This window comes from Diplotaxodon limnothrissa, linkage group LG11 (genome assembly GCF_057381915.1).
Source record: "Diplotaxodon limnothrissa isolate DT_005_m linkage group LG11, D_limnothrissa_male_GT1.1, whole genome shotgun sequence".
NCBI lineage: Eukaryota > Metazoa > Chordata > Actinopteri > Cichliformes > Cichlidae > Diplotaxodon > Diplotaxodon limnothrissa.
In genome coordinates, this window is record NC_140606.1 from 3,469,401 (window position 1) to 3,497,350 (window position 27,950).

Here is a 27,950-nt window from a genome sequence, read left to right on the forward strand (position 1 = left end):
ATAAGCGCTTGGAAAGAAGACATTTCATCTTTCATCCCAGCAGCTTTTTCCGTTCTAAAACCAAATGGTGGAGAGTCCCTGTTATATAAGGGAACTGTCCTTAACAGGGTCATTAACCCATATTGATCATGTACCACCTGCACCAGGGTCATCGATCACCTGAGAGGTGAAATGTCTTGAAGAAAATACAGTCGTTCCTTAGACTTCGGGGTTTAGGTATTTAAAACATGCAGAACACTAAAAATAAATTGATGTGATCGGGGAGTCTAAATGTTTCAAAGTATGTAAGTGGATCTAGATAAAATGCAAGGGAGTCCTCCTGAGACAGAAAGCTGTGAGGGAGCAGAGCTGTACTGATGCTGGACACCACTGAGGGTCATTCTTTTGATAGTTGGGCTGAAGAATTGTTGACCCATTGATGTATATATAGTTCATGTTACTGGCACTTTCACTCCAAGGCAGAGGGTAAAAAAGGAAGTGACTGGAATAAAAAGAATATAGAGAAGAGTGGGCAGGAGAGAGCAGCAACAACAGGGGTATAAATAAACATGCTTGCTGAGGAAAGAGCTGGATGTAGTGGAGACGATGCGAGGCAGTGCTCCTGTCTAACGCAGCACTGCCTTCTTGTTACGTCAGCCTGAGTCTTTCTGTCCTCCCCTCAGTAAATATTAGTATCACACGCAAACACAGAGCACGAGGAGGACTTGGCGTCGGGTCACCGTGTAAAACCGTGGTCAGGTTCTTTTTGCTCAACTATTGTTGACTTGATTTGGCTAGCTTTGACGATAGCAAGCAAACTAGAGTTAGCCAGCTAGCTGGATTACGCTAGATGAATCTGGCAGAGTTAGTTGGTTAGTTAGAGTTAGCAGATTGAAAATGGCCAACTACGTTACCAGATCGGCCCTGGAAGTTTGGATGAACTAGCTGAGCTTTAATACCGTATGTTGTTATGTGAGATCAAGTTCAAGTTCAAGTTCAACTTTATTGTCACTTCAACCATATACAGTTTAAAAATACACAGTGAGGCGAAACAACGTTCCTCCAGGAACCAAGGTGCTACAAGACAAGTTAGTGCAAAAAAAATAATAATATATAATATATCTAGTAATAATATTGTGCAAAAGAGCATTTACAGGTTGGTGTGTGCGATGGTTTGGTGGTGTAGGTCAGTGTGTTTGCGCTTGTGTTGGTTAGTCAGTCCAGTCTCAATGTTTTGAGGTATTTGAGTTAAGCTGAGTGATAATGTTAGTGTATGCGTGTGTGCGTGTTTATCAGTCAGTCCCTTTTTGCTGAGGAGACGGATGGCTTGTGGAAATAGCTTCTGTGTTGGCTTACACGCTGCATTGAGCTAACATCAGCCAGCAGACAGACGGGGCAGAACACTGAAACTGTTGTCACAATGAAACAACTAAATAAAGTTCTCTAAACCAGGAGATTTTGTGTCATAAAGAACCATTACATGTATGTGAAACAGCAAAAAAGAAGCTCTTTAGAGGTCAGCATCGTAATAAAAGTAAGTGACTGCTTCATAGATGGAGTACTGAATGGCTGCACTTATTTCCCATCTTGTGAATACATGCAGTATTTGCGAGCACCTGAGACTGTCTTATCTGTCACAAACACACCACCACTACCATAAACCTCTGTGGGCTTTAAGGGGCTTTCCGCTGTTTCCACTTACAAGTCAAAGTGTGAGGAAAGGTTTCAGCAGGTGCTGTGTGCTGTTAATCATCTGCCCTCTGAGATCAGCAGATGGACTGCCCTCAGAATAACAGCATGAGGGGGGGTTAAAAGAACAACACAAAACCGTGGCAAACACTGTCTCTTTATGCTTCACATGTGGAAGGAGTATGAGGGGAGAACCGTGTGTACTAGAAGAACAAGACGGTTAAAAGCCACTTTCATTTTCTCTGTGATTTCCCTTCACACACTATCAGATGCAGTATAGACTGTATAAATCATGAGCAGTAAGATATAAGATCATCTTCACTGTCACTGTTGCAGGAGCAACGAAAAACTGTTCAGCCACATAAATCCAAAATGTAGACCAAGTAGGGCTGCCACGATTAGTCGACTAGTCACGATTACGTCGACTATCAAAATCGTCAACGATTAATTTAATAGTCGACACGTCGTTTGAAGCTGAGAGTGTAATAACGGACTGAAACAGAAGATGGCAGCACTGCATGTACAAGGATGCCAGCTGCCGTTAAACACCAAAGAAGAAGAAACTGTGTCCCAGAATTCATAGCGCGGCCCATCGCAGCCCAGCTTAGTTTCCAACAATGGTGGCAGTTGGTTAGTTTTAATATTACTCTTATTATTCTTTCTGGGTCACAAAATAAACGTTTAACATGTTTTCAGGCGAGAATGTAGCTGTGTAAACTTCAAATATCTGCTCAGTTTATCAAGACACCGCATATTTTCAAAAGCGCTCCGACGTTTTCGGAGGCGTCTGCTACCCACCAGCTCGATAGTTAGCCGGGGGCTAGGCTCACTAGAGCCGGTGACAACACCGGACTCCCGGCAAATCGTTTTCAAACCCACCGCCGTCTTTCGCTATTCAGGTTAAACATGATATATAAGTCGTTTAGATAACTTAAAAATGTTGTTTGGCTTTTTTCAGTGTTTTATTTGTTCCTGAGTAAATCGGTTTGGCTGAGATTAAAGTTTTTACACAGCTGAATAAACGTCAAGCAGACAGCTGATTATCAGAAGTGTGAGAATCTACTCCGGTGTCCTGTTATATTTTAGACAGCAAGGAGCAGACGGCTGAGTTTATTAAACTCCACCGAAACAATCTGCAAATTTCATTAAAATTTAATAAACTATCATCTTGTCTTTATTTTTAGTTAGCACCTGAAACACTTAAAGCTGTAAGCTAATGATAGTTATATAAGAGCAGATGCTGCTGGTGCAATAAGCTGTACGTTTTACGTTGAATGGATGATGATCTGATTAGTCGACTAATCGCAAAAATAATCACCGACTAGTCGACTATCAAAACAATCGTTTGTGGCAGCCATAAGACCAAGAACAATATAACACAGTGCAAAGTGGAGTCGGTGGAGTGTACACTACCTGCTCTACTACAGTCACAATGTTCCCAGGTCCACCACGGATATGTTTCTGAGAAATCACTGCCACTCCAAAGAGAACTCGAAGGACAATGAACCTCTGATTTGCATTTATCGAGTAGCCAGAAACGTCACCCTAAGTTAACATTCAGTATTTAGAGGACTATGCATCAGCTTAGAGATTACAGGTTGTTCAACTACTCAAGGTGAAAGGACAACACTGTGAAGCAGTACACCCATATCAACGATCTTCAGTGAAACACTCGTACCAGTATTATAAATATATTCCTCTAATCTATCCACACTGCACAGCTGTGCACAGATGTGGCAGTTTCACACACATGATGTTGCATATTTCTCCTGTTTGTACAATAAAATCTATTTTCCACGTGTTGGACTTTAAAGTTAAATGTGTGGTTCTTTTATGTGTGTTTAATAAAGGCTGGCAAACACTGCAAATACTCTAAGCTCTGGAACCGTGGATGGTTGTGCTGACAGAATAGGCTGTTAATGACAACGAAACAAGTTTTATTCCATGTTGAACCATAGCCTTGATTAATGTGATTAGTCACCTGAGTTTATTTATTATTAAATATTAACATGGCTGCTGTAAAACAGATCTAGTGGCTGGTCACAGATGTACTGCTGACATGCAGTGATATGAAAACGTTTCTTTGCTTTACTGAAGGAAAAAGTTGAATTTACTTGGGTCGTAGACTATGGATCATGAAAATGAAACAAACAAACAAAGACATTACTACTCTGGTCAATCTGTGATAATATTGCAGGTTGATAACACAGCAGAGACATCAAATATATTATCCTGGTTGAAGAATAAACCTATTCTTAGTGAAACAATAAGTCCGATTATTAAGGTCATCACTTTATAGTTAAATAGATGACAAAGTAAATGATTCTGTTTGTCAAAGACTCCACTGTGAAATAACAGGGCATAGGGTTACATTCATCATAACAGTTTCCTTTCAGTTTCTCTTTATGTGCAGTTTGCCTCTCTGAGTAAAATAAAACAAAGAGTCTGTGTGCATGATGCGACTCAAATGTGGCTGTTCTGGGGTTTTTGGCCTTTAAGTGCTCGTCTTCATGCAGCAGGAGGTACGTTGAGGCACAATGGGCAGAGATTGCAGGATCGGCACCTGTCCAGCTGACACCTGCCTATTTATCGAATAAGATGGCGAGGAGGTGCAGAATCTCTGCAGGAAGAAGAGGCTCGGACATTTACAAAATATACTGATGTGGGGTTTGGTCACGCTACCATGCTGCTGTGGAAAAAAATGTCTTGCTATTGCAAATGTTTGAAGATTTCAAGAAAAGTTAACCTGCCTAAGCTGAATGACAGAATGAGGCGTGTTTTCTGAAACTCTTTGTGTGTTCAAGCAGAGCAGCAAGTCCTCTGCCCGTTACAGTGTGACTAGAATCATTGGAAAGTGTTCTGAATGGTGGAGACGTTTACACCCAAACTACAAAAATGTTACAAGTTTGTTCAGGAGAAACTGAGTAACATAGCTCTTTATCCCACTGTGGTTGCTCTTTCTAGGTACAAAGTTCTTCATGTAGGCCAGCTTTAAACACCGAGCGGTTAGCAGCTGCTAATCCCAGTGACTAAAGTATTTCCAGCATTTCTAACTAGAGAATTTAGGAAAGGCAATACATTGCTCCAAAGTACCCCAGCTCTGCAGCCAGAACTATGCTGTATTTGGAGATATTTAAATATTTTCAGTCAGGTAATGAGTTTTGCTGTTCAACACAACCAAATGCCAGGATGCAAATAGTCACTGAAACGTATAAAAAAAGCAGAACTCCACACAGAATTCAAGGTCGGTGAGAAATCAGCTGCGTGCAGAACAAAGGTTACAAAGTCTAATGTTAGTTTGTCCAGTAGTTCTTCACAGAGGTCACAGCTTGAAGCCAGCCAGACGAAACCTTATGTGACATCTCACAAGAATCCAGCTGCTTTCTAAGTATATGGTACTAAGCTAACGGTATAGATTTCTGGTACTATGAAACCCTTTTTGTGAACGATATGACTAACAATCAATCAAATCATGTCAATAATAATAATATGTAATTTTATATGTAATTGTAGCACAAACTTGCTCTGACTCTTCATTTTGAAGCCTTAACATTACTGTTTTGGCTTCTGCTTGATTTTTGGATCCAGAAGTTCCCATATTTACACCAGAAGGGGGGAAAGTGCCAAGTTATCAGCTAACAGTCACAAGGACAGTCCCTTCTAAAAATGAGACCGTTATGACTCTTATCATTGTGGAGATTACAAATTATACAAAATCACTGTCGGAGTCAACCACTTCAACATGAGATGATACCTTAAACTTCCAGATGTTTATTTCATCAAGGTTTCAGTTCAAGAGTCTCCTGGATAAGAGTGTGGAGAAACTCCTCGTCCTGTGGACATTTTACAGCGTAAAGGTCAGCAGGAAACCCAATCCAAGCTTCACAACACCTTTTTACAAACCTGTGGCTGACGTCACATCCATGCAGTTAATCACCAAAACACATCTGCTGCTGTATTCAGATGAAGGCGCAGATTAAGAAAGCAGGTTAAGTAGCTGATAGCTTATCTCTTCAAGGTAGATTTCTGCTAACCTGGTCTGACTTGACCACAGAACTGAGCCCCTGTGATGTGTAATCATCTGAACCTTCATGCTGACATGTTAAACATTTCTCCAGAAAGACACAATATTATCAATCTCGGGAGCAGAGAGTGTGTAGGACTTAGATCACCGTGTCCTTGTGCATGAATAATGACAGCAAGGATGGAAAAAGATGACTGTCAGGGACTGGTCTGTGTCTGCAGGGGTTTCTCTGTCAGCTCCAATCTGGCTTTAGGTCTTTGCAGAAAACAGATGAGCAACAAATGGCCTGACTCTCTTTGTCATGGTGCGGCCATGAACACTGAGGCAAGTGAGGTCTGCAGTTTGGATGATGTTCTGGGGTCTTTTGTGAACCACTGTTCCATGTTTTTGGCATTTGTAGAGAACGGCTCCCACTGTGGTTCACTGGAGTCCCACAGCTTTAGAAATGACTCTGTAACCTTTTCAGTAATGAATCCTACCACTACTTCATTAGATCTGTGTAGTTTTTACATGGATCGAACCTGGTGGGAAACAATGTCTAAATCTAAGCAGGTAGTGAAAGCCACAGTTCAAAGCACACAGTACCTGATGGGAGGCAGTTCAGGGTCTCCTGGCCAAAGGGCTTATTGTCCTCTTTAGGACAACAAGACCTTCATCCCTCTGCAGCTAAAGATGTCCCAGCAAGTGCATCAGGCCACTGACAGCAAAGGAGACTTTGTGTACAACAGCAAGACAGGAGGCTTCTGTCAACACTAATCATTGCTAGTTCCCAGAATAAGAATGTGATGTCCTATTAGAGGGATTTCTTCAGGTAACCTATTTACAGACAGAGTCAGCAGCATTGTGAGTGGACATCAGCTGGATCGTAAGCACATCTGAAAATATTAAGTAAACCCGAAATGAAATGACTTCATTAGGAATCACCAAACATCAAAGAATCTTAGATTGATTGAAAGCACCTCCTCCTCACAGTCGTCACGGCAACCTCTGATTTCTGTCATGTTTAGCTTCTGTGAACTTTAACTACAAACAAATCAAAAAACAGTTTGATCACATTTTATAACCACTGATCTTACCGGTCAGAATGTGACTAAAGTGACTCTCAGTGTTGCACAGGAGCGCAGAGATACTGTGCTGTTTAACCAGGTCACACAGGGACAGATCAAATCAAATCACAAATCAAATCAAATCACTTTTTATTGTCACATCACATGTGCAGGCACACTGGCACAGCACATGCGAGTGAAATTCTTGTGTGCGAGCCCCACAAGCAACAGAGATGTGCAAACACAACAACACAAACGAGCAAAATACAAGAATGGCCAACCTGAAACTAATAAATATATGTACAATATATAATAGTGTATGCATTTCTGGATGTGTATACTAAATATTTTCCTACGTGTGTGTGTGTGTGTGTGTGTGTGTGTGTGTGTGTGTGTGTGTGTGTATACACATTTTTACAAATTAAATAGTAAAAAAATAAAATAAAATAATAATAATAATAATAAAATATATAAAATATACAGAGTTGAATATGTGCAAAACAAGTGGCATTTATATACAGTATGGAGTGCATAATGTTGAAGTTCCAGTAGTGAAGCTGAGGTGTCTATGACGTGTTCAGCAGTCTGATGGCCTGGTGGAAGAAGCTGTCTCTCAGTCTGCTGGTTCGGGACCGGATGCTGCAGAACCTCCTTCCTGATGGAAGCAGTCTGAACAGTTTATGGCTGGGGTGACTGGAGTCCTTGATGATCCTCCCCGCTTTCCTCAGGCAGCGCTTCCTGTAGATGTCTTGGAGGGAGGGAAGCTCACCTCCAATTATCCGTTCAGAGCACCGCACTACTCGCTGGAGAGCTTTGCAGTTGTAGGCGGTGCTGTTGCCATACCAGGTGGTGATGCATCCAGTGAGGATGCTCTCAATGGCACAGCGATAGAAGGTCCTGAGGATGCGGGGGCTCATGCCGAATCTTTTCAGTCTCCTGAGAAAGAAGAGGTGCTGCTGCGCCTTCTTCACTGTTTTGTTTGTGTGTACTGACCACGTAAGATCCTCAGCCAGATGTACTCCAAGGAACCGGAAGCTGCTCACTCTCTCCACAGCAGCGCCGTTGATGGTGATGGGGGTGTGTACTTCTCTGCACCTCCGGAAGTCCACTATCAACTCCTTTGTCTTTGCGACGTTGAGGGTGAGATGGTTGTCTTGACACCAGTGGGTCAGGGCGCTGACCTCCTCCCTGTAAGCCGTCTCATCACCGTTGGTGATAAGACCCACCACTGTAGTGTCGTCCGCAAACTTCACAATGATGTTGGAGCTGTTAGTGGCTGTGCAGTTGTAGGTGTAGAGTGAGTACAGGAGAGGGCTCAGTACACACCCCTGTGGAGCACCAGTGTTCAGTGTGATGGGGGATGAGGTGATGCTGCCCAGTCTGACCACCTGGCGTCTGTCAGACAGGAAGCTAAGGATCCAGCTGCAGAGGGAGCTGCTCAGTCCTAGATCCTGCAGTTTCCTGTCCAGCTTCGAGGGAACGATGGTATTGAATGCTGAGCTGTAATCTACAAACAGCATCCTCACATACGTGTCTCTCTTCTCCAGGTGTGACAGGGCAGTGTGTAGTGTCAGGGCTATGGCATCATCAGTGGACCTGTTGTGGCGGTATGCAAACTGTAGAGGGTCCAGTGAGTCGGGTAGTGCAGAGCAGATGAAGTCCCTGACCAGCTTCTCGAAGCATTTGCTTACGATGGGGGTCAGGGCTACAGGTCGCCAGTCGTTCAATGAGGAGATGGTGGAGGATTTGGGTACAGGGACGATGGTGGCCATTTTGAAGCAGGCTGGGACTACAGACAGAGAGAGGGAAAGGTTGAAGATGTGCGTGAACACTCCAGCCAGCTGAGCCGCGCATGACCTGAGGACGCGGCCGGGAATCCCGTCCGGACCAGTAGCTTTGCGTGCGTTCACCTTCCTGAAGCACTTCCGCACATCCTCCTCAGACACAGTGTGCGCACTGACGTCATCCGCGGTGCGCACACTGTCCGGTCTCATGGTGTTCGCTGTTGCTGCATGTGCTGTTTGCAGTCGGGCCTGCTGTAACAATGCACCTGTTTCATTTTAGCACTTGTTGTGGATTCACAGCTACAAAGTCGTCCCTGCTCTACTTAATATCTAGAAAGACCAAAGTTTCTTCTTTAAAATGTTATAAAAATCAGCCTGTGTTGATATGCAGAGATCTGACTAATGTGTCTTGCGGTTGTTAGACCAAATTTAAAAGACAAAGTGAATCATTTATCGGAACAATGCTGCAGAGGTGAGACTGGCTCTTATAGGTTTTTGCAGACATACAAATGCACTGTGGACAGTAGCTGGCATTTCTATTGTTGTAAAGAGACAGGTAGAGAAGCAAAGAATTTACAACCCCGTGCAATATTTAAGACCTTTGACCCCACTATAATTGCTTTTCACTGGCATACAGGAAGAAGCAGGAGAATAGCCGAGTTGGAGATGGGATATCTTTGATTGCCCACATAAAAGTCTCTCAAAGGTCCTAAAATCCAATTTCTCCACCTGGTCACAGTCCAGTCAGTATCTGCATGAAGCTAGAGATTGGTACAATTCAGAACTGTGCCTCTCTGCTGCCAAGCATGTTATCAAACTGATTGAGAGTTATAGCCACACTATAATCAATAGGTGGCCATTTCCTTCATGAGTTTACAGCTTGCACATAGTGAGAGAAATTCTACAGATGCCTCAAACTATATAGGTACGCACTACGACTATGTCAGGATGTCTCTGGACACACTGAGTGCAACCACTTTCAGCAATAAGGTGTTTTTCTCTAATTTGATATAATGTCGAGTTCTGGACCTTTCTATGGCAGCCTTACTGCACACAAGCGAGTGCACTCCTAGTGCCAGTCCTAAGCCCGGATAAATGGGAAGGGTTGTGCCAGTAAGGGTGTAAAACAATGGCCAGTGCGGATCATAAAGAATGACATTTCAACATTGGATTGGTTTGAGCCCAGGTTTACAACAACCGCCTCTGGTGCTGTTGGTTTACAGGTTAACGGTGGAAACTGTGCTACTGTTGGCAGACAGGGAAGGGATAGTGGATATACTGGCCAAAGGATACTGAAGATGCAGCTATGAGACAGGAGGAAACGAGGAGGACCACAGCAGACGTTCATGTTTGTAGTAAGAAAGGACGTGCAGAGGTTTAGTGTGACAGAAGAGGATGCTAGGGACAGAGTGAGATGAGACAGCTGAGCCGGTCTGAAGAGAACAGCCAAAAGAAGAACAAGTAGCAGCAGCCTAATGATGGCGTGGAACAACTGTCCAGAACTGCTGTAGAGATGGAGCATACCTGGTGGCTTCTTTCTCTGTCTTTGCTGCTTCAGGAACTCTTACACACAAGAAGGGAACCTGAAGCCATGCACATATAAACGCCCTCCTGTATCGAGTCTGTGTCGACCAACAATGGACCTGTGCTAAGAACAACAACAAAACTCAACACAAAAAGGAGCATTGCAAAAGTGTGTGAGCATGTATGTGTGTGTGTGTTTGGGGGTGCGTTTGTGTGACCTCCTGCTCACCAAAAGGGTCATAAAGGCAAGAAGTTTACTAAACAAGAAAACAGAAGCCTCACATAGCTGTGCCTGTAATAAAACACTACAGCCTCCCCACCATTCTACAGACTGGGGAGGGCAATAGAAACAGGAGTGTCTTTGATCATACAGTTTGAACCAAGACTTACAAATTTAAGTAACACAATGACAACATTTAACAATTTCAACCTAACAGTGGTAAAATCACACCAATAGTCACCTCAAGGCAGGTTATATTGTAAGACTCAACAATACAGAGAAAATCAGACGACCCCTACGAGCAAACACTCGGTGAAAGTGGGATGAACAGAACCAGGTTCAGGGTGGGGCAGCCGTGCTGCAATAGCTCTGACAGACAGGATAATAGTTTCTAATGATTGATAACATCAGCCTGCCAATAAATCTGTCGGGCTCTAAAAGTTAACAATGTTCATGCTCAGGATACTCAGACGAGTAAGGCTAATGCTATTAAGGTGAAGTAAAAGTCCGACAAGGTGCCCGTGCTGGTGGTGACAGAGGATGGGGGGAAACATGTTGTGGGGACAGGAGAATACACCCAATACATCAAAACAAAGACTCTGAGACATGTTAGTGAAGTGGAATAACAGGAGCTTTGTAGTTGGAGGAGAATGACAGAGGACAAAATGGGCAATGCAATCCGTGTAGGTCACAAGTAGTATCTCATATTTCACGGCTCTGTGTAGCTGAAATATGAATATTGTTATTTTTTTACTCCCATAAAACCTGCATCTGCATCAGCCCCAAAATGCCACAAACCAGCGCATTAAATGCCACTGACAGATGCTGCTGGTGTGTCAGATATCAATGTGTTCTTTGGCCGTACACAAGTAATACTGGACGTTATACAGACTTAACACACAGACAACCACAAAACAAACAACCACAGCCATGATTCTAGTTTAAGGTGCTCTGCATATTGTTAAATGAAATGTGTGTAAATGTGTGTGAGGCATCCTGTTTGATGAAAACTGTACATGTATATGAACTATATGCAGAAATTTACAAACTGACATCAGGAAAAATAAAATGCTCAAATTGTAAAGATTATGACTTTGATATTTATTATTCATGTATCAGCTGTTTAGTCATTTTATGGTAAAATGGATTCTGTCGTTATATTTTGGTATCGTTTTTGAGTTGAGAAGAATAAAAGGATATTTCACATTAAACACACGAGTCATGTTGTGTACTAAGCACAGATTAATTTAAGGATTTTTGAGCAAAGGGTGCATTAGGTTGTAACTGTAATGTATATTTAAAGAGTTACAGTGAAAGGAAACAGCTGTAAATGGTAGTATTCACATTTTACTATTACAGAAAGGTCCGTTAATGGTACAGAAAACATGTTAAAATTAAAGGGACTATCTGTAAGCAGCACAGACCAACATGCTGCCAGTCTACAGAATTTTCTGTTTTAGCATTTAAAAGTCTGTAAAATGGCCTGCATTTGTATAGCGCTGTACTCCTGGCAGAAAGTTACAGGACTTTTGAAAAATATTTTGTAAAAACAAATATTTTTTTCTTTCTTTTCTTTTTGCAGTGAGGATTTTAATATATAACTGAATCAGCCGCACAGAAGTTCTCAGTCAGTGGTTGTGCTGTGGTTTGTGAAAAATGACCGCTGCTCGTTGGAATCGAGAACCTTACATGCACTGGATAGTTTGAGCCATATCATCTGTGACAATACACATTTTTAAATAGCATAAAAATGTCAAATTATTATGTCATATGGCTTTGCACTCCCTAGTGCGCTCAACAACAACACAAGTCTGGGCATGTCTGAGAGCCAAGTATCAGCTTGAGTACCTAAAAGGGAGCGATCAACAGCCTCCAACAAAGCCCAGCAAAACATGCAAAGTATTTTACCTTTAGGTGGAAACAACAAACACGTTTGACCACTTCAGGCAAAAACACAGTGACGAGTAAAACCAGGATACAAAGGAGACGCTAGCAGCTGGTGAGATGCAACCAAAATGTAAACACATGACCAAACACCGCTGGAACCCTCGCTAGCTGCGCTCCATATCACAGGAGGAGCAAAGGGTGGATGGAAATGACTGACAAACAGGACTTTAAGCAGCTGGTTAAGAAGCTTCACCCAAGACAACATCCCAGGTAGAAACCCATTTTTAGTGTTATTATGAGACAATATTGTGCAGATCCTGCAAAAATAGAAGATTATTTTATTTTAGCTATTGTTAAATGTTAAGCAGCTACTGCTGCTGGCACCTGGTTCAATCAGACTCAAACTTCAGATTAAAGTACAATCACTAAAAGTAGCTTATTGGGAAAAAAAGGATGCACATAAAGGCTGCTCTCTGGGAGCGTCAATAAAACGTGTGCTTCAACTGAGACCAGGCTGGAATATGCAGATTTGCTGGTAGGTGTTTCAGCTGGGATCCACTCTAATCTCTTTTCCACTAGAACCTCCTCAGCTGTTATGGCCGCTTTCCATTAAAACTGAGTAGCTCATGTGTGCGTGAGGTCATTATAGCAATGTGTCCAAAAGCCTGTGATGAGGCTGTGCGATATGACTAAAGTCTCATATCCCGATATGAGACATCTATCGCCCAATAACGATATAAATCACAGAAATGTAACATTTTCTGTAAACTCTGTGAATCTCGGGCAGCTCGACCTGCGTGAAGTGTTTCCAGCTGTGCGTCGTGTAGCTGAGTCGAGTGTTGTAACCGATGCATGAAACGATACATTTTTAGACATAAGTTGTAACGGCGCCGTTTCTTTGTGAGTATTTATTACACGGCGTGCTGCGGGGAAAAGCCTGTTCTAAAGTTTGAGTCTAAGCTTTATTTTTTAGCACCTGGCAGCTCTTTTTTAATTCTCATCCATAAATAATCTGCATCTTTCACGTGATTGGGTTTATTTTGAAAAGTCTCAACAGGATCTTGAGCTTTATTGTGAAAGGTTTACGTGGAAATAGTTTTACCGTCATTGTTGCTAACGACAACGCATAAAAACAGGCTCTTGTCCGTCTGTAGTGTGGTTTTATTAAATATAAGAGAAAGAGAGAACTTTAAGAAATTAATAATAACCACAGTGACATCAAAACCATGAACAAATGTTGCCGTAAACGGTTTATTTTGCGACACCACGAAACAAACGGTAGCGTAAAATGAAACGACAGACGTTTTTATATCGTCATCTGATATATATCGTTATATCAAACAGCCCTAGCCTGTGACATCTTTGTATGCAACACAAACACACAACAAAGCAGGAGCTCGAGGCGATGGTATACCTGCTGCTTGGACACAGTGTTGACTTTCTGCAGCTGTTTCCCTTGTTGCCGGGATTCAAAAATGGCGGTTCTGATTTCTGTAAAGAAGTCACTCTCATGAATCATCGACTGACGCTGCGTACTGGCCAATCGGTGGCATGCAGTCTCTTGAGGTCACATTTCTGGATCGCCTTGGAACCCCAGCTGAGTAGGCTGGTACTACCACCTAATGCAAACCCTGAAAAAACTGAGTTGAGCTGAGCAGAGCAGGTACTGAAAAAAAAAAGAGCATACATGGCAGCTTTTATCTGCTTGCTTGGATTGGCAGAAAGAGGCTCCATTACTGACTGATCCCACTTTAAAGGTTTTCTGCAGGAACACAAATAATGTCAGAATGCTGCGTGGTGTTTGTAATCGGGGCAGGAAACAGCCACTTAAATTCACAAACTATTACACCACACAGTCTGGGACAAAAAACAAACACGGGTCACTACACAACAGCTAACTTCTACCTCCATAGCACAAGTATTCACAAAGTGCAACTCCATACAACATCTAGGCAATGTCGTACTCTAGTCCTCACCCCGACGGCTTTTAGGGGTGAATATGCTATTCAGGCAAATGCCAATTAGCAAAGATGTTATGAATGCAGCTTGCTAACCAAGATTGACAGCATTATCAAATTTAATTTTTAATATCTAATCTCACCCACTGGCCCAACAGTGACATTCAAAAATACAGGGGCCAAAACCATCGGCTCGTTTCATAGTGCCATGGCAGCTATGTCCATCTTTTATATACAGTCTGTGGTTCTGACACTAAGAAACAAACACATCCGTTTGTGTTTGAGACAAACAGCATGAATGTGTTATGCTGCTCATCAGACCACGTTATTTAAAGCTCTCTTCCTCATTTGCATTACATTTCTGTCAGCGTTGCATACTCTTCAGCAAAAACAGACTCTTCCACACTGTTTTTGGCTTGAGTGTGGCAAAGCTGCTCTGCTGCATATCCACCAGTCTGTTCTTTAAATGAAGATCCAGCACCTTTAATAAAGCCATCACGCCACCTGCTAACACAGCCTGCAGACAAGTTTAAATGTGTGTGCATGTGTGTGCACACTACTGATCCATGCATGCGGCCATCATAGAAGAAGGATACTGAACGAGCCAAGTTAATTATTACACTCCTGTCTGCTGACTCACACTCGCACTAACAACCTGTGCACACAACCTGACACGTGTGTGTGGTGCTCGGTGCATGAATGTGTTTGTTTTAGTAAACACGCTCACATGCACTCACATACAGCGCCAAAATAATAAAGACTAAAGGTACTACGAAAAATGTACCGAAATGGTAAACGTTTGGTTCACAGGTTTTACAGATACTGTACCGTTTGTTTCGCTCCTCCCGCTCACAGACAAATTCAAGTAGGAAGTCGGTGGGAAGGCGGGTTGGCTCAGACTCATTTAAAATGAGCCAAGCCTGTGCAGAAAGCAATGATCACCACAGTGTGTGTGCTGTTTTTCTTTCTCTTCGACTCTCTTCTATTTTGAACTAAAACCTGCGAGTCCAAATAAATCAGTTCAATTTCCCTGATACATGAACATGTTCTCCCTGTGGATGATAATGAGGGAGTTCTTTCTTTAACAGGTTCAATCTGCTCCTGTGATGTAGGTCTGATTGCTGCTCTGAATGAACTGCAGGTAAACACCACAGCATGTTATGCAAAGCCCACATGTCATCCACTCACATCATGCAACAATCACCTCCTCTTTCCTAATAACTGAAATATACGATCGCAGTCTGAAGCACTGATGCAGACACAGCTGGTAGTAGGTGTAGGTAGAGGTGGTGAGACAGCCTCCAAGTTCTATCACGATCACCAGCTTGCTGGCGTATCCTCCTGGTTGGACCTGACAGCGATTCCACCTCAGTGGATGAAACAAGTTTCCATCTTTAACGTGAACAATTTTCTTCCATATTGTGCACAAATCTTTGTGCTTTGTTGGAAGTTCTTGGAGTAGTTTAATAATTCATCAGAGCCGCTGCTGACTGACATGCATGGACTTGTCTGCTATCTGTTTGTGTTTGTGCATCCAGAGAACGTAAACACATGGTCACTCTGTAATTAATATATTGATAAGAAACTTTTATATCATGTAAAAGTTTATATTCAGTATTATGGATGAAATGATATGGAACAGCGCTAACTTGCAGTAGAAATTTCAATGCAGACACGACAGGTTTCAAAGAAGTGTTTCTCTGCTTCCTGCCATGAAATCTCCCAGTCTTTGCACCACTACAGGAAGGATGTGTACTATTCTTCCAGAGGATGTTCCTCCATTTGGTCTTTTCATGAAGAGCACTGTCAAGCACAATGACCAAAACATCCTGATTCAGTTCATTCAGTACCCTGGCATTATGACTCTCAGCATTTCCATCCTCAGCACATTGGTCAATGGATGGAGAGACAGAGTGGCATGCTGTCTTGAGGAGAAAAAGCCTTTGTCAAAGCTAAAGCTTAGAATGGTGAAACACACTGGTGCTATGTGTCAAAAGTTGAGGGAGTCTCATGTAAAAAGATATGCTTCTTGTATTACTACGAATGTGTGAAGTTGCAGTGTTTTATCTCTTGGTTTATTTGATAATAATTTATGCATATAGATATGTTTCATACCTTGTAAACATTTGATAGCTCCCATTCACTAACAGATCGGCAACTTAAAGAAGATGGAAACGTATAATCTGTGAACCCTCTCCTCGTATTTATCTGTTTAATGCAGACTTTTCCAACGGTAACATTAATATTATCGTTCATGTTTAGATACAAAATCATCCATCATGTTATCCACCTGCTGCTTACAGTCTCAGGTAAATTCTTGGATCCAGTGTTTAAAAACAGCCTCGACTATAACTGCTGTCTCTTTAAATATTATTGCAACACACTTTTAATATGCTTATAATGTGATTACTAACTCTACTATTAATCAGATTAAATAATAATCAATAATATTATTATTAAATAGAGTCTGATAGGTGGAACCACCATGTGGGTGGATCAGCTGACAGCAGGTTTACCAGCATTAGTGTAAATGTCAGTGACAAATGTGCCAACGCCAGGCTTTCAGACAGTAACGTGTCCACAGGAGGGGTTGTTTTCTGACACTGTCAAATTCAGTTGCTCAGTTTTTCCTCTTTCAAATCAAATAAAAACATTGATTTACATTAAAGGCTGTTATAATCAGATTGTTTAAAGTGAGTCTGATCATTTCCACCTCCATATTTTTTTACTTGGACTACACTAAAACGCTTGGCCTTTAGTCTGAAATAGCAGGATTGTTACTGACCCGTCCAGATCCAAAATACACACTGTACCTTTGTACTGGTAGCAGTGTAAACATTCTCTAGATGTTGAAGTGCAGATTTGTTTCATTCAGTTTGATTTATATAGTGTCAAATCAAAACAAGGGTTGCTTCAAAGTACTTTATACTGTAAGGTAAAGACTCTACAACTAGGGCTGAGCCATATCATACCGTTCACGGTAATACCAGTACAATGTTAGGCAACAATAAGAAAATAAAATATCGCAATAGAATATGAGTAAAACGCGCATGTTTTCATACGCACATGGCCGAAAAAGCATGGCGGCAACGGAGAATGAGAAGGGGGAAAGCCGATCGTTGAGTGAAACGGATGAACCAGAATTAGTTTGTAAAAATGGTGCAGCTCCAGTGATGTGGAACTGGTTTGGTGTTTGTCCATCAGATACACAACAAAGCACTTTTTTTTTTTGTACAATATGCAAGCGGGCCGTCGTTATTGCCGTATTTGTCGGACTAAGGTGCTCGTAAATCTGGGTCCAAGACTCTGTCCGCTTCATGTCCCAAAGTCAAACGAACACTGCAGCATCACAGTGTTGCTGCTTTACCAGGTGTAACTATGAAGTTTAACATCCAGGCATCCATGAAAACAGAATTTATTACATTTAACGGAGTTAGAAGTTAGCAGGAAGTTAGCGGAAGTTAGCTTGCTAGTTTTGCTAGTTACCTAAGCATGATATAGCATGTTCTGACTGAGAGATTTCTGAAAAAATTCAAACGTACAGCTCTGCTATCACTTCCAACATAAATGAAGACAGGAAACTAAACAGCAGTGACGTTTGTAGGGATACTGAAGTTGGGCTAGCTGGTATATAATGATGTGCTACGTGATCGCTAGCGACACAGCTATGTTAGCATAACATAAACAGTGAAGCTGCAGGATGAATGCTAACTTTTTTCCACTCGATAAAAGTTAACATGAAGGTTCCTGATAGTTAGAGACAAATGCAATCGCATGGCAGGATGCTGTAAACGGACCAAACTTCAGTCAGGAGAACAACTGAGATAATCCATCCACAATACGAGGTTAGTCATTAATATACTGCAACAACATGGGAATAGAGCAGCTGTGATAGAATCCAGCATTAATGACTCAATGGCACAGAAGTGGAGGAAGCAAGAAGAATGAGTTTAATAAAGTTTGATTTATCTGACTGCTTTGTTTCTTGTGCCTTATAATCCCGTGCACCTTATGGTCTGAAAAATACGTATTTGACTTTTTTATTTGGCACACTGCAGTTTAATGTTGCAAAGCACCTCTTTTTAACGTCAGTGGATATTATACATGGTTATGCTCAGGACATGTTCTTCCATCCCGTATAGTCAAGGATTGTTTTAATGCAATTGGACCTTGTTTATTGTCCATATTGAACTTTTCCTTGCTTTCTGGCTATGTACCTTCAGCTTTCAAACATGCTATAATTCAACCTGTTCTAAAAAAAATGAACCTTGATCATAGTGATTTTGCCAACTATAGACCGATTTCTAAGCTTCCCTTCCTGGCTAAAATTCTTGAGAAGGTGGTCCTGCTTCAATTGCAGACCTTCCTGGATGAGAATAATATAAATGATAAATTTCAATCGGCCTTCAAACAACATCACAGCACTGAATCAGCGCTGCTTCGTGTTTTCAATGATCTTTTACTAATGGCTGACAATGGACGCCCCTCTGTCCTAGTGCTATTGGATCTTTCATCGGCATTTGACATGGTTGACCACAACATCCTATTGGCGAGACTAGAGCACACTGTAGGCATTAAGGGCGCTGCCTTGGATTGGTTTAAATCTTACCTCTCCAATCGGCTCTCTTCGGTACATTTGGCCACATCCTCTTCTTCGGCTGTACCTGTTTGCTGTGGTGTCCCCCAGGGATCTGTGTTAGGCCCTACCCTTTTCTCATTGTACATGCTTCCCTTAAGTGCTATCTTTGAGAAATACCACATTGCTTTTCACTATTATGCGGATGATATCCAGATCTATTTTGAGTTAAACGATGATCTTGCTCTGTCTTTGAATAGCTTTCGAGAATGCATGTGTGAGGTCAAGAAATGGCTTTTGGCAAATACTCTTATCCTTAATGATAAGAAAACCGAAATTATGATTTTTGGTAGTAATGCCCTTCGTGCCAAACTTCGGGATGCCTTTGGTTTTCTCACTAGTTCTTTCTCTGACACTGTTAGGAATCTGGGTGTCTTATTTGACAGCTCATTTAAACTTGATAAACAAGTGTCTGCTGTTGTCAGATCCAGTTTTTACCAACTTCGCCTTATTTCTAAGACCAGGCACTATATCCCGTATAAAGACCTAGAAAAGCTCATCCACGCCTTTGTAACGTCAAGGCTTGATTACTGCAATTCACTTTATTGTGGTCTCCACTCTTCCCTTTAACAGAGATTACAGACAGTTCAGAATGCTGCAGCTCGCATTCTAACTAAAACCAAGAAGTTTGCCCACATTACTCCTGTCCTTGCTGATCTGCACTGGTTGCCTGTCAAATATCGTATTCAATTTAAAATTTTGTTGTTTACTTTTAAAATTACCAATAACACTGCACCAAGCTATCTTAAGGAACTTTTAAACCCATATGCTCCTGCTAGGGCTTTAAGGTCATCCTCACAGTTACTGTTGGTTCAGCCCAGATCTCGACTGAAATCTAGAGGTGATCGATCGTTTGCTCTAGTTGCACCGGAGCTGTGGAACAATCTCCCGATTGGCATCCGGGCGTCTGATTCTATTCATTCTTTTAAATCACAGCTAAAAACATATCTTTTTAAACTTGCCTTCTCCACCTTTTAATTGCTGGTTTGCTTGCAGTGACCTATTGACCTATTTGGCTGCCCACTGCTTCACTGAGTGAATGGGTTAAATGCAGAGAGCAATTTCCCCACGGGGCTCAATAAAGTACAATAATGTACACACTTTCTTCTTCTTCTTCTTCTTCTTCTATTGTATTGTATTGTATTAAATTCTCTGCTATCTTTCCATTATTGGTGTCTTTTATCATGGTGGTACAGTCTTACCTTGCTATAACCTATGTGCTGCAGTTTACTCTTATTGGTGGCTTTTATCTGTGAACATAATCCGTTACTCTTATGTATTTGATGTTAATGTGTGAACTGTTTTATTTTTTATTGTTTTATGTAAAGCACTTTGGTATGCCCAAGGCTTTTAAATGTGCTCTATAAATAAAGATTGTTGTTGTTATGCTCAGGACATGTCAGCCCATTTCTACTGGAAATGCCTTTTGGTTAAACTTTCAGTAAGGAATTTGCATTCGCACTGTTAAATGTTTATAAAGCTTTAATTGACATAAAAAACAGCTGCTTGTTTAAGTGAAAATAAATGGATGGTTTTTTTGCGCTAGTAAAGTTGTGGAATTGTATTTTGTCTCGCATCAATTACATCGTCAGTTATATCGTTATCGCAAAGTTTCAAATATATATCGTGATAAAATTTTTGGCCATATCGCCCTGCTCTATCTACAATAATACTGAGTAAATGCCCACCTCCTATGAACAAGCACCTGGCAACAGTGGGAAGAAAAAACTCCCTTTTAACAGGAAAAACCTCCAGAAGAACCACTCAGGGAGGGGCGGGGCCATCTGCTGTGATCAGCTGAGGGGAATAAACAGCACAAAAGACACACTGTGGAAAAGTGTCAGAGATGAATAATAATGATAAAATGCAAAGTGTTGCACAAACACAGAGAGTGGAAAGCAACAGTTGCACCTGGATCAAACGATACCTGCGAGTTTTATCACATCGGTTTTTCCCTCCGTTTCAGAGGTGATAAGAATGAAACCAATGAAATGTTGGCATGCTTCAGCTTCTACAAACTGTCAGGGTCCAACAAGTTGCAGTGTTGTTTTTGCCCTCCGGGGCTCAGCGCTCATTACGTGACTCACCAGCCGAATCATCTGAACACTTCTGAGCAGCACACCACAAACATCTGTTTCACAGACAGGATCTATTTTGACTGTTAAACATACAGAGAGCGTTTCACACACCTTCACAGCAGCAATGATTTAAGCTGCATGAACTTAACATGCATTGATCTGCTTATATCACTGACGTTAAACTTTCCGGCTCTCAGTGTCAACCACGTTATTACTTCCTCCTTGGCCTTTTTCAGTCCAACATTTCTGACCTCACACACACAAGACGACAAGCCAGCATGTGGTGAGTAGTCCTGAGGCAGAGGTCTTTTATCAGAGCATTTGCAGCCGGAGCCCCCGGGCCTGCCTGAGGACACGAGACCGGCTGAGTCTGGGACTTCTTTTAAATATCTTCTTAAAAGGTACTTTTATCAGACAGATGAATGATTTTATTTTACTTGAGGTTATTTTCGCCTGGATTGGTTTGATCTGTCTTAACATCTTCAGATTCTGTGAGCGTGCTTAAGCTATAGATTATAAAATGATCAGATCAAGGCATAAAACCTGTCACTGTTCTGACAGACAGCAAACACAACAGCAAACGCTAGTAAATAAATATAAAAATGATGCCTTCTGGAAACTGTCCAGCCTGAACCGCCTGCTGCTAAATACTCTCCAGGAGAAGGGCAATGCATCTCAAATGGCTCTATTGTCTTCCCCGAATGAACTCAGCGTTTCTGTCTTCCTTCTGTGAACAGACACAAGCACACACACTCACTGTGCTCGTGCTGGATGATGTGCTGCGCCATGCGAATCGTTTTCACCGAGAGCATCACCCAGCCGATCCTCACCTGCGCTGACGATCAGCTCCCAGACCGACTCCCTCTGTGCCACATGCCGAGCTGTGTATCTGACCTCTGCCCCAGTTCCCCGATCAATCTCAGGTCACGAAGCATTAGAGCGCTTGAAGATTAGTCACTACAGCCCTCACAGCAGATCAATGAAACCAAGAAGAGCACATTCACAAGGAGGCTCGCGCTGTTTATCTTAGCACTTGGCTCAAATGAGTCATCATCACCATCACACATTATTTGTTATTAAAGCCAGCAGGAGCCGCTCACTCAGGGGCCAGCATCTTCATCGCTGTCTGTGTCTAATTCATAGCGCTGCTTTGAAGCTAAGCTAGGCTGTGGATCGCTTTTTGATCATTTTTCTATTATCACTGTAACAACGTCGAGCTTAGAATAAGGCGCCGTTTTACTTCATAAAACCATTAACGCTGACACTGTTCAGAGAACTGCAGTCAGCTTTCTAACTTGTGCTCAGTCAAAACTGTGACACAAACACAAGACTGTTCAGAAACATATTTGGCAGTGAAGTTACAGCTGGGTGACCAACTTCCTCCATGTTGGCCCTTACAGTAAAAGGAAATGCTAGCTGCACAGTTTGATGTGTGCCACGGATCACATTAACTAGTCTTAACAAGTCGTTTGGGGAGCTGGTCAGATCACCGCAGACAGTTTAGAAGGTGAACACAGAAATGCCAAAAAGCAGCACTTTTTTAATGGCCACACAGTCAAATACCTGTGGTTTAACAGCACTGCTGAGAAAACAGTGGTTGGCCGTGACCTTTGGAAACACCTTCCAGAGCCTCAAACTTTGATTTTGTATCATTCTGAATAAAAAGTTGTGATTTTTTTGTAGAGCTGGGCAGAGCATAAACGAGTAAATAAATAACTGCAATCACGGGCATAACTTCATGGCTATTACAAATGTTAGGCAAATATGTTTATGGTTTGTGTGTCTGTGTGCTTCATGTGTCTGACAGAAAGAGAAGAAGACACCCAACGTATCGGAATACTGAAATGCTATCGCTCTTAAAACCCCTGTATTAGTCTGGCCCATCATCGCCAGCTTTAACCAGCATTCCCAACCCTGGTCCAAAACACCCATGACTGACATGTAATCAGCCAATAAATGTCCACCCCTCCCTCCTCACATGGCAAGCAGCTTTAGGCTTCCTAACTGGACATCACTAACCAGTGGGTGACATCTTGATGGCTACACACATACTTAGCTAGTCTGCAGGTATCTGCTGATGGTTTCTAATGTTAGCTGATAATGGGAGGATTTAGTTGGCAGGCTTCACATTCACAGGCACCACTGACAATACTGGGTAACGACTTGTGACTGACACACAATAAGCCCATCTCTGATAATTCTTCCTCACTCTAATGACGACCACTTAATGTTCCACCTGACCGTAACTTTTGGATTCACCTGTTCATCGCATATTGGAATCAAACCTTTGAATGCATCTTTTTCATTCATTACAAACATTCAATACTGAAGACTCAACAGTAACACCAGAGGAACAGTTTGTAACATCAATGCAGCTCAATTAATGTCATCATTTATTATTATTAGGGCAAATTATTGCTCCTGTCACTTATAATTCAAAGATAACTGCGTAGCGGCTTTACCAAGACAGATGTGGGCATTTATTTGAGTCTTGCTTCTAGAGCGACTGCAAAAGTAACCAAACAAACATGTTTTATTTGAGCTTCACATTCACTTAAACCTGCTCCACGTTTAGTCTGATCATTTTTCTTGGAAGGAGCTGACCTCTGGTTTTCGTTAATCTTGTAAAGTTTCGATGAGGTAACGAACACGGTGTGTGTTCATCGCCTCTGCGATCATTTGACTCTCCCTCGGATTGAGGAGCACCTTGGCATAACGCTAACTGGCCCACATCAGTTATGCTTCGTGTAGTACCAGCTGACTGTAATACTACGTTTCTAGCGATCAATGAACCCTGTTTGATTACCACTGCCCCCCGTCCTAACCTCTCCGCTGTACCCTGCTGTAAACAGCCGTGCGTCAGCGTCACCGCAGCAGCGGAGCGGCTCTGCGCTCTTACCTCCGAACAGATGAGGCGAAAGGTGTGCTGGTAATGATCCAATCAACAGCCGGGGAACTTCTTGCCCTCCGCCCGAGCGCTCCCTGTCCGCCGCCTCCTCTGGGCTGCTGCCGCCGGACTCCGGGGAGCTGTAGCCCCCGCCGCTGTTGGGAATGTTAATGCCAGAGTGGGGTCTTAAACTCGAGCCCCCAACAGACCTGGCCCTGGCTCCGATCTGCTGGCTGGTGCTGGGTCCGGAGGCTCCGGACGCACCGTGGTACCTCGCCCCCCGGGCGGCAGTCCTGCCAGCGCTGCTGCCGGACGTGCTGGAGGGCAGGTCCGAGCCGGAGTAGGCTCTGGTCCGTCCGTTAGCAGCTGGGTTAGCAGTGGGGCTGCTCTGCTTTGCCCCCATGTTAACCTCTGATTCGGCTATGAAATATTAACGAGGCGCTGTGCGAGCTCGCTGCGGGACAGTACGCCAGATTTCCGCCCGAGGCAGATGGCTTTACAGGACACAGGTCCTGGAAGAAGAGAAAAGCACACCAAACTCCGCGTCGCTACGATACCATCGAGAATCGACAACTGCCAGTTGGTGAAAAGTTAAAGCGGCCGCGCGTGACCAAAGCTGGGGATGTGCGGAAAAGTTTAGCAGACGTCACCATTGTATTCCGTCAGTAACGGTTCTAGAGGCTGAGCTGCAGGTGAGAACGTGGGTCCTTCCTTGTGCGCTGAGCCGCTCCTGGTGACCCGCTGTGCTCCGGCCGCTGGGTCGTCCTCAGTACCCCCTCCGCCATGGCTCCCGAGCCGCGTGAAGCAGTGAAGAGTGGCGCTCCTCACACCCCCCTGCCTCACAACACATTGCTCAGTAGAAGGAAGTGATGGAGGAGAAAGTCCTGCACTGAACCGTTTTAGCGGCGGCGGCAAGGAGACTTGCTGCGCAGGCTAGCTGCCAAGCTAGGCAGGCTCACGGGGACTTCCGCCCAGAAGTTTCAAAATAAAGCCTCTGCCGAGTTTAACTCCCCACTGCACATAACAGAGGCACCAGGCACCAAAGCCTCTTTAGCAGTAGTTTAATGTTATTAAATAGCCACAAAGTGGCAATTTATGCATTTAAATAAGTAAGCACAAATAATAATATACATTTCAGGTATCTCAAATAAAAGTACTTCTTATTCAGAATCACACAAGTTATGTTATAATGACTGATTAGTTAATGTAAAACTCTAATGTTGATTTTACATGCTGTATGTACTTCTGAGTAGCGTTATCTGTAACACTATAGACTGAGTGTATCAAAAAGAATCATCCGATTTCAAGAGGTGCTTACATACAGAACTTACAACGTCCGCAAGCGCTCGATGTATCCCCCTCTGGACACACAGCATATGTCCAAACTTAGAACTTTTGAGAACATGTCAGGAGTCACTGCAGCCACCGCTGTTGTTATGCTACCTACCGGCAACCACGTGAAACTCACAGATCCCCTCTTTCTCAAAGAACATATTTAGATTCATCAGTGGAATTAAAGTTATATTTCACAACTGGTCCTTTCCATCCTCATCTCTTGGTTTGGGGCAAACTAACAGGAACTCACTAGAAGCAGAGAATCCTTAAGTTCATCAGAGATGACGGCAGATGATGGCATTTTTTCAGAGATAGAGTCAGAGTGCAACAAAATGAGAGTTTTGCCTACTTTTGTAACCTGCTTAAATGGGCATGTGGCACGTGTCAGTGATATAGCAGTTTTTTTAAAGTGACCCCTTTGGGGTTAACATATTCTTATTCAAATGAAAGTTTACACTGTAAAAAAAATATTCCGTAGAAAAACAGAAAATGTCCTGGTAATTTTCTGCCAGTACATTTTCTGTTTTTTTACGGAGGTTTGACGGACCTTTCTGTAAATGATAAAACGGAAAATTCTGTAGATTTACAGTATACTCTCTGTACTATTTACGGACATTTCCTTCAGCTATAAAACAGAAAATTCCGTTTATTCACAGTATATTTTCTGTATCATTAACTGATATTTTCCGTTAATAGAAAAATTGAAATTTCTGTTTATATTACTATTTCCAAGCACTTCTTTTCACTGTAACTCATTAAATATAGTTCTTTATATCCTTAAACGTACATTTCTATGCAATTACAACCTAGTACACCATGTACTCAAAAATTCATAAATTAAAACTTAAATTAATTTGTGCTTCGTACACAACAACATTGGTACAATTAATGTTAAATATTCTTTTATTCTCCTTAACTCAAACACTATACTAAAATATAATGACAGCATCCATCTTGTCATAAAACTACTAAACAGCTGATACATGAACAAAATAACTTTTTTAACTGTTTAACTGTTTAATAACTGTTTTAAGCATTATCTATAGATAATGCTTAAAACAGGTTTGTTTCTAGAAAAACTGCAAGAGTAACCAATACCCCCAGGTTTTATCCAAGCTTTGTATTTATTTTTAAGTATTTACTTTGAAGATGAACACTAATAGAGTGATACTTGGAAAAAAAATAAAACAAATATTTCTGCTTGAAATGTTACTTTCCTCATTATCTATTTCCAAGTTTCTTATGTTTATGACTCAGTAATTCAGTTAAATAAGCCAGGGTTGTATTTTATTAGACTGAATTCCAGACAAAGACATGAATTTTGATATGTGGCAAGTTGAAGGGTTTACTGTTTATTTCACACTGAGCCTTGTTTTCACACCAAACAACTCATCTTCATGTCATTTGCAATGTGTGCTATAATGCAGAGAAAGTAAAATATGCAACGTAGCTCTAAAGCATATACTCGCCTTTCCAGCACGTCACACATAAAGCCTGAAAGACCCTTAAATTACATTACATTACAATCTAGTTAGTAACATACAACATATTAAGCACACATTTAATGTGAATATAGTGTTGCCTTCTGTAAGAGTCATGTACACTCTGCACTTACAGTTTCACATCACATAATGAAATTGTTGTGATTTCTGCCTGATGCCTGACCCTTCATTGATCCTGGATGAAGGGGCGTAGCTGCCTTTTGTGTCAGGTGTGCACTAGGCCTGATCAGATTCACCCAACTAGATCACTGGGACTCCATAATCTGGTTTTAGAACTGAAGAATCCTCTTCAATGAGAGGTGAAATGTGTTCACAAGTGAAAGGAAGCCCGGTTTACAACATTCAGAAAATAAGTGCTACAGTTTTGGTGAGTGAAATTCTAGAATTTTACTGGCCGGTTACTTAAGCTGCATCCACATTGGAAGTGATGAGACACTTGGTGGTTCTTTGTGTCCGGGGATGGGCGTCCAGGTACACACCGGCTCACTCCTTGGCGGCCGCTTATCGGGGCCTGGAGCCTGGGGCTCGCTCGGGCCACTTCGGAGGTGGGGTGCCCCCGGCCCCTCGGCCTGGGGCTCGGTCACTCAGGCACGGCTGGCTGCCGGTGGAGCTCACGGGCGCGTCACTGCAACTCCCCCTGGCTTCTGCTCCGCGGCTGCTGAGTGAGCCCTCATCTGGGGCTCTCCTCAGCTCTTTCTGGGACAGTGGCGCGGCTGCCCCTCTGTTGGTCTTCCTTGGTCTCTTGTATTCTGGGGGCCTCTGGATGTCTGGAGTTTTGATCTCCTCCATACCTGCTTCATGCCCTGGAGGACGGGGCTGTGGCCCCTCCACATCTGTTGATCTTATGTGCTGCACAATAATGTTTAATATTTAGTATTTACTGTCATATTCCCATATATCATTGTGATGTTGTTTATTCTATAACTCTTGTTCTCTTCTGCTTGCTTTCTTTTTTCTTTCTCAGCAGGTGATCCAGGTGATTGATATATGCATTTTTTTTTCTGCCCATTCTGTTGGTTTTTGTCTTTTGCCCTTCTCCCCCGTCCCTCTTCTCAGCTGTTTCTCTTTCCCTCTTTCTTTCTCCCCTTCTTTCCTCCAGTCAAGTCTGTCCCATGTTCAGTAAGTGAAAATAAAATAAACAATAAAAGGTGAATCAAATGGACCATTACGGCAAGGCTGGGATGGTCAATTTGGTAAAGTAAATCCGTTGGGCATCTTTCTTTGCCTTTAGACAACAATTCTGATGCAAAAGAGCCAAACGGGACAGGCAAAAAAAAAAAAAAAAAAGGAAGTGATGAGACAATAAAAATAAAAGCTTCAGCAAAATAACTGCAGGTAAAGGGAATAAAGTGGCACCAAAGAAGCCAACTTTTCCCAGCTTTCAGGTGTGTGATTGAAGCA

The 27,950-nt window shown here is 42.4% G+C and overlaps 1 protein-coding gene across 1 annotated transcript in view; it reads right to left on the bottom strand.

The window, feature by feature from the left end:
- Positions 1–24,614, bottom strand: part of znrf2b (zinc and ring finger 2b) — a 51,743-nt gene extending 27,129 nt beyond the window's left edge. The window contains exon 1 of the mRNA XM_085366112.1: positions 23,725–24,614. Coding sequence (XP_085222238.1) covers positions 23,725–24,115 — 391 coding nt within the window. The 5' untranslated portion in view covers positions 24,116–24,614. The remainder of the gene's footprint in view (positions 1–23,724) is intronic.
- Positions 24,615–27,950: the final 3,336 nt, after the last annotated feature.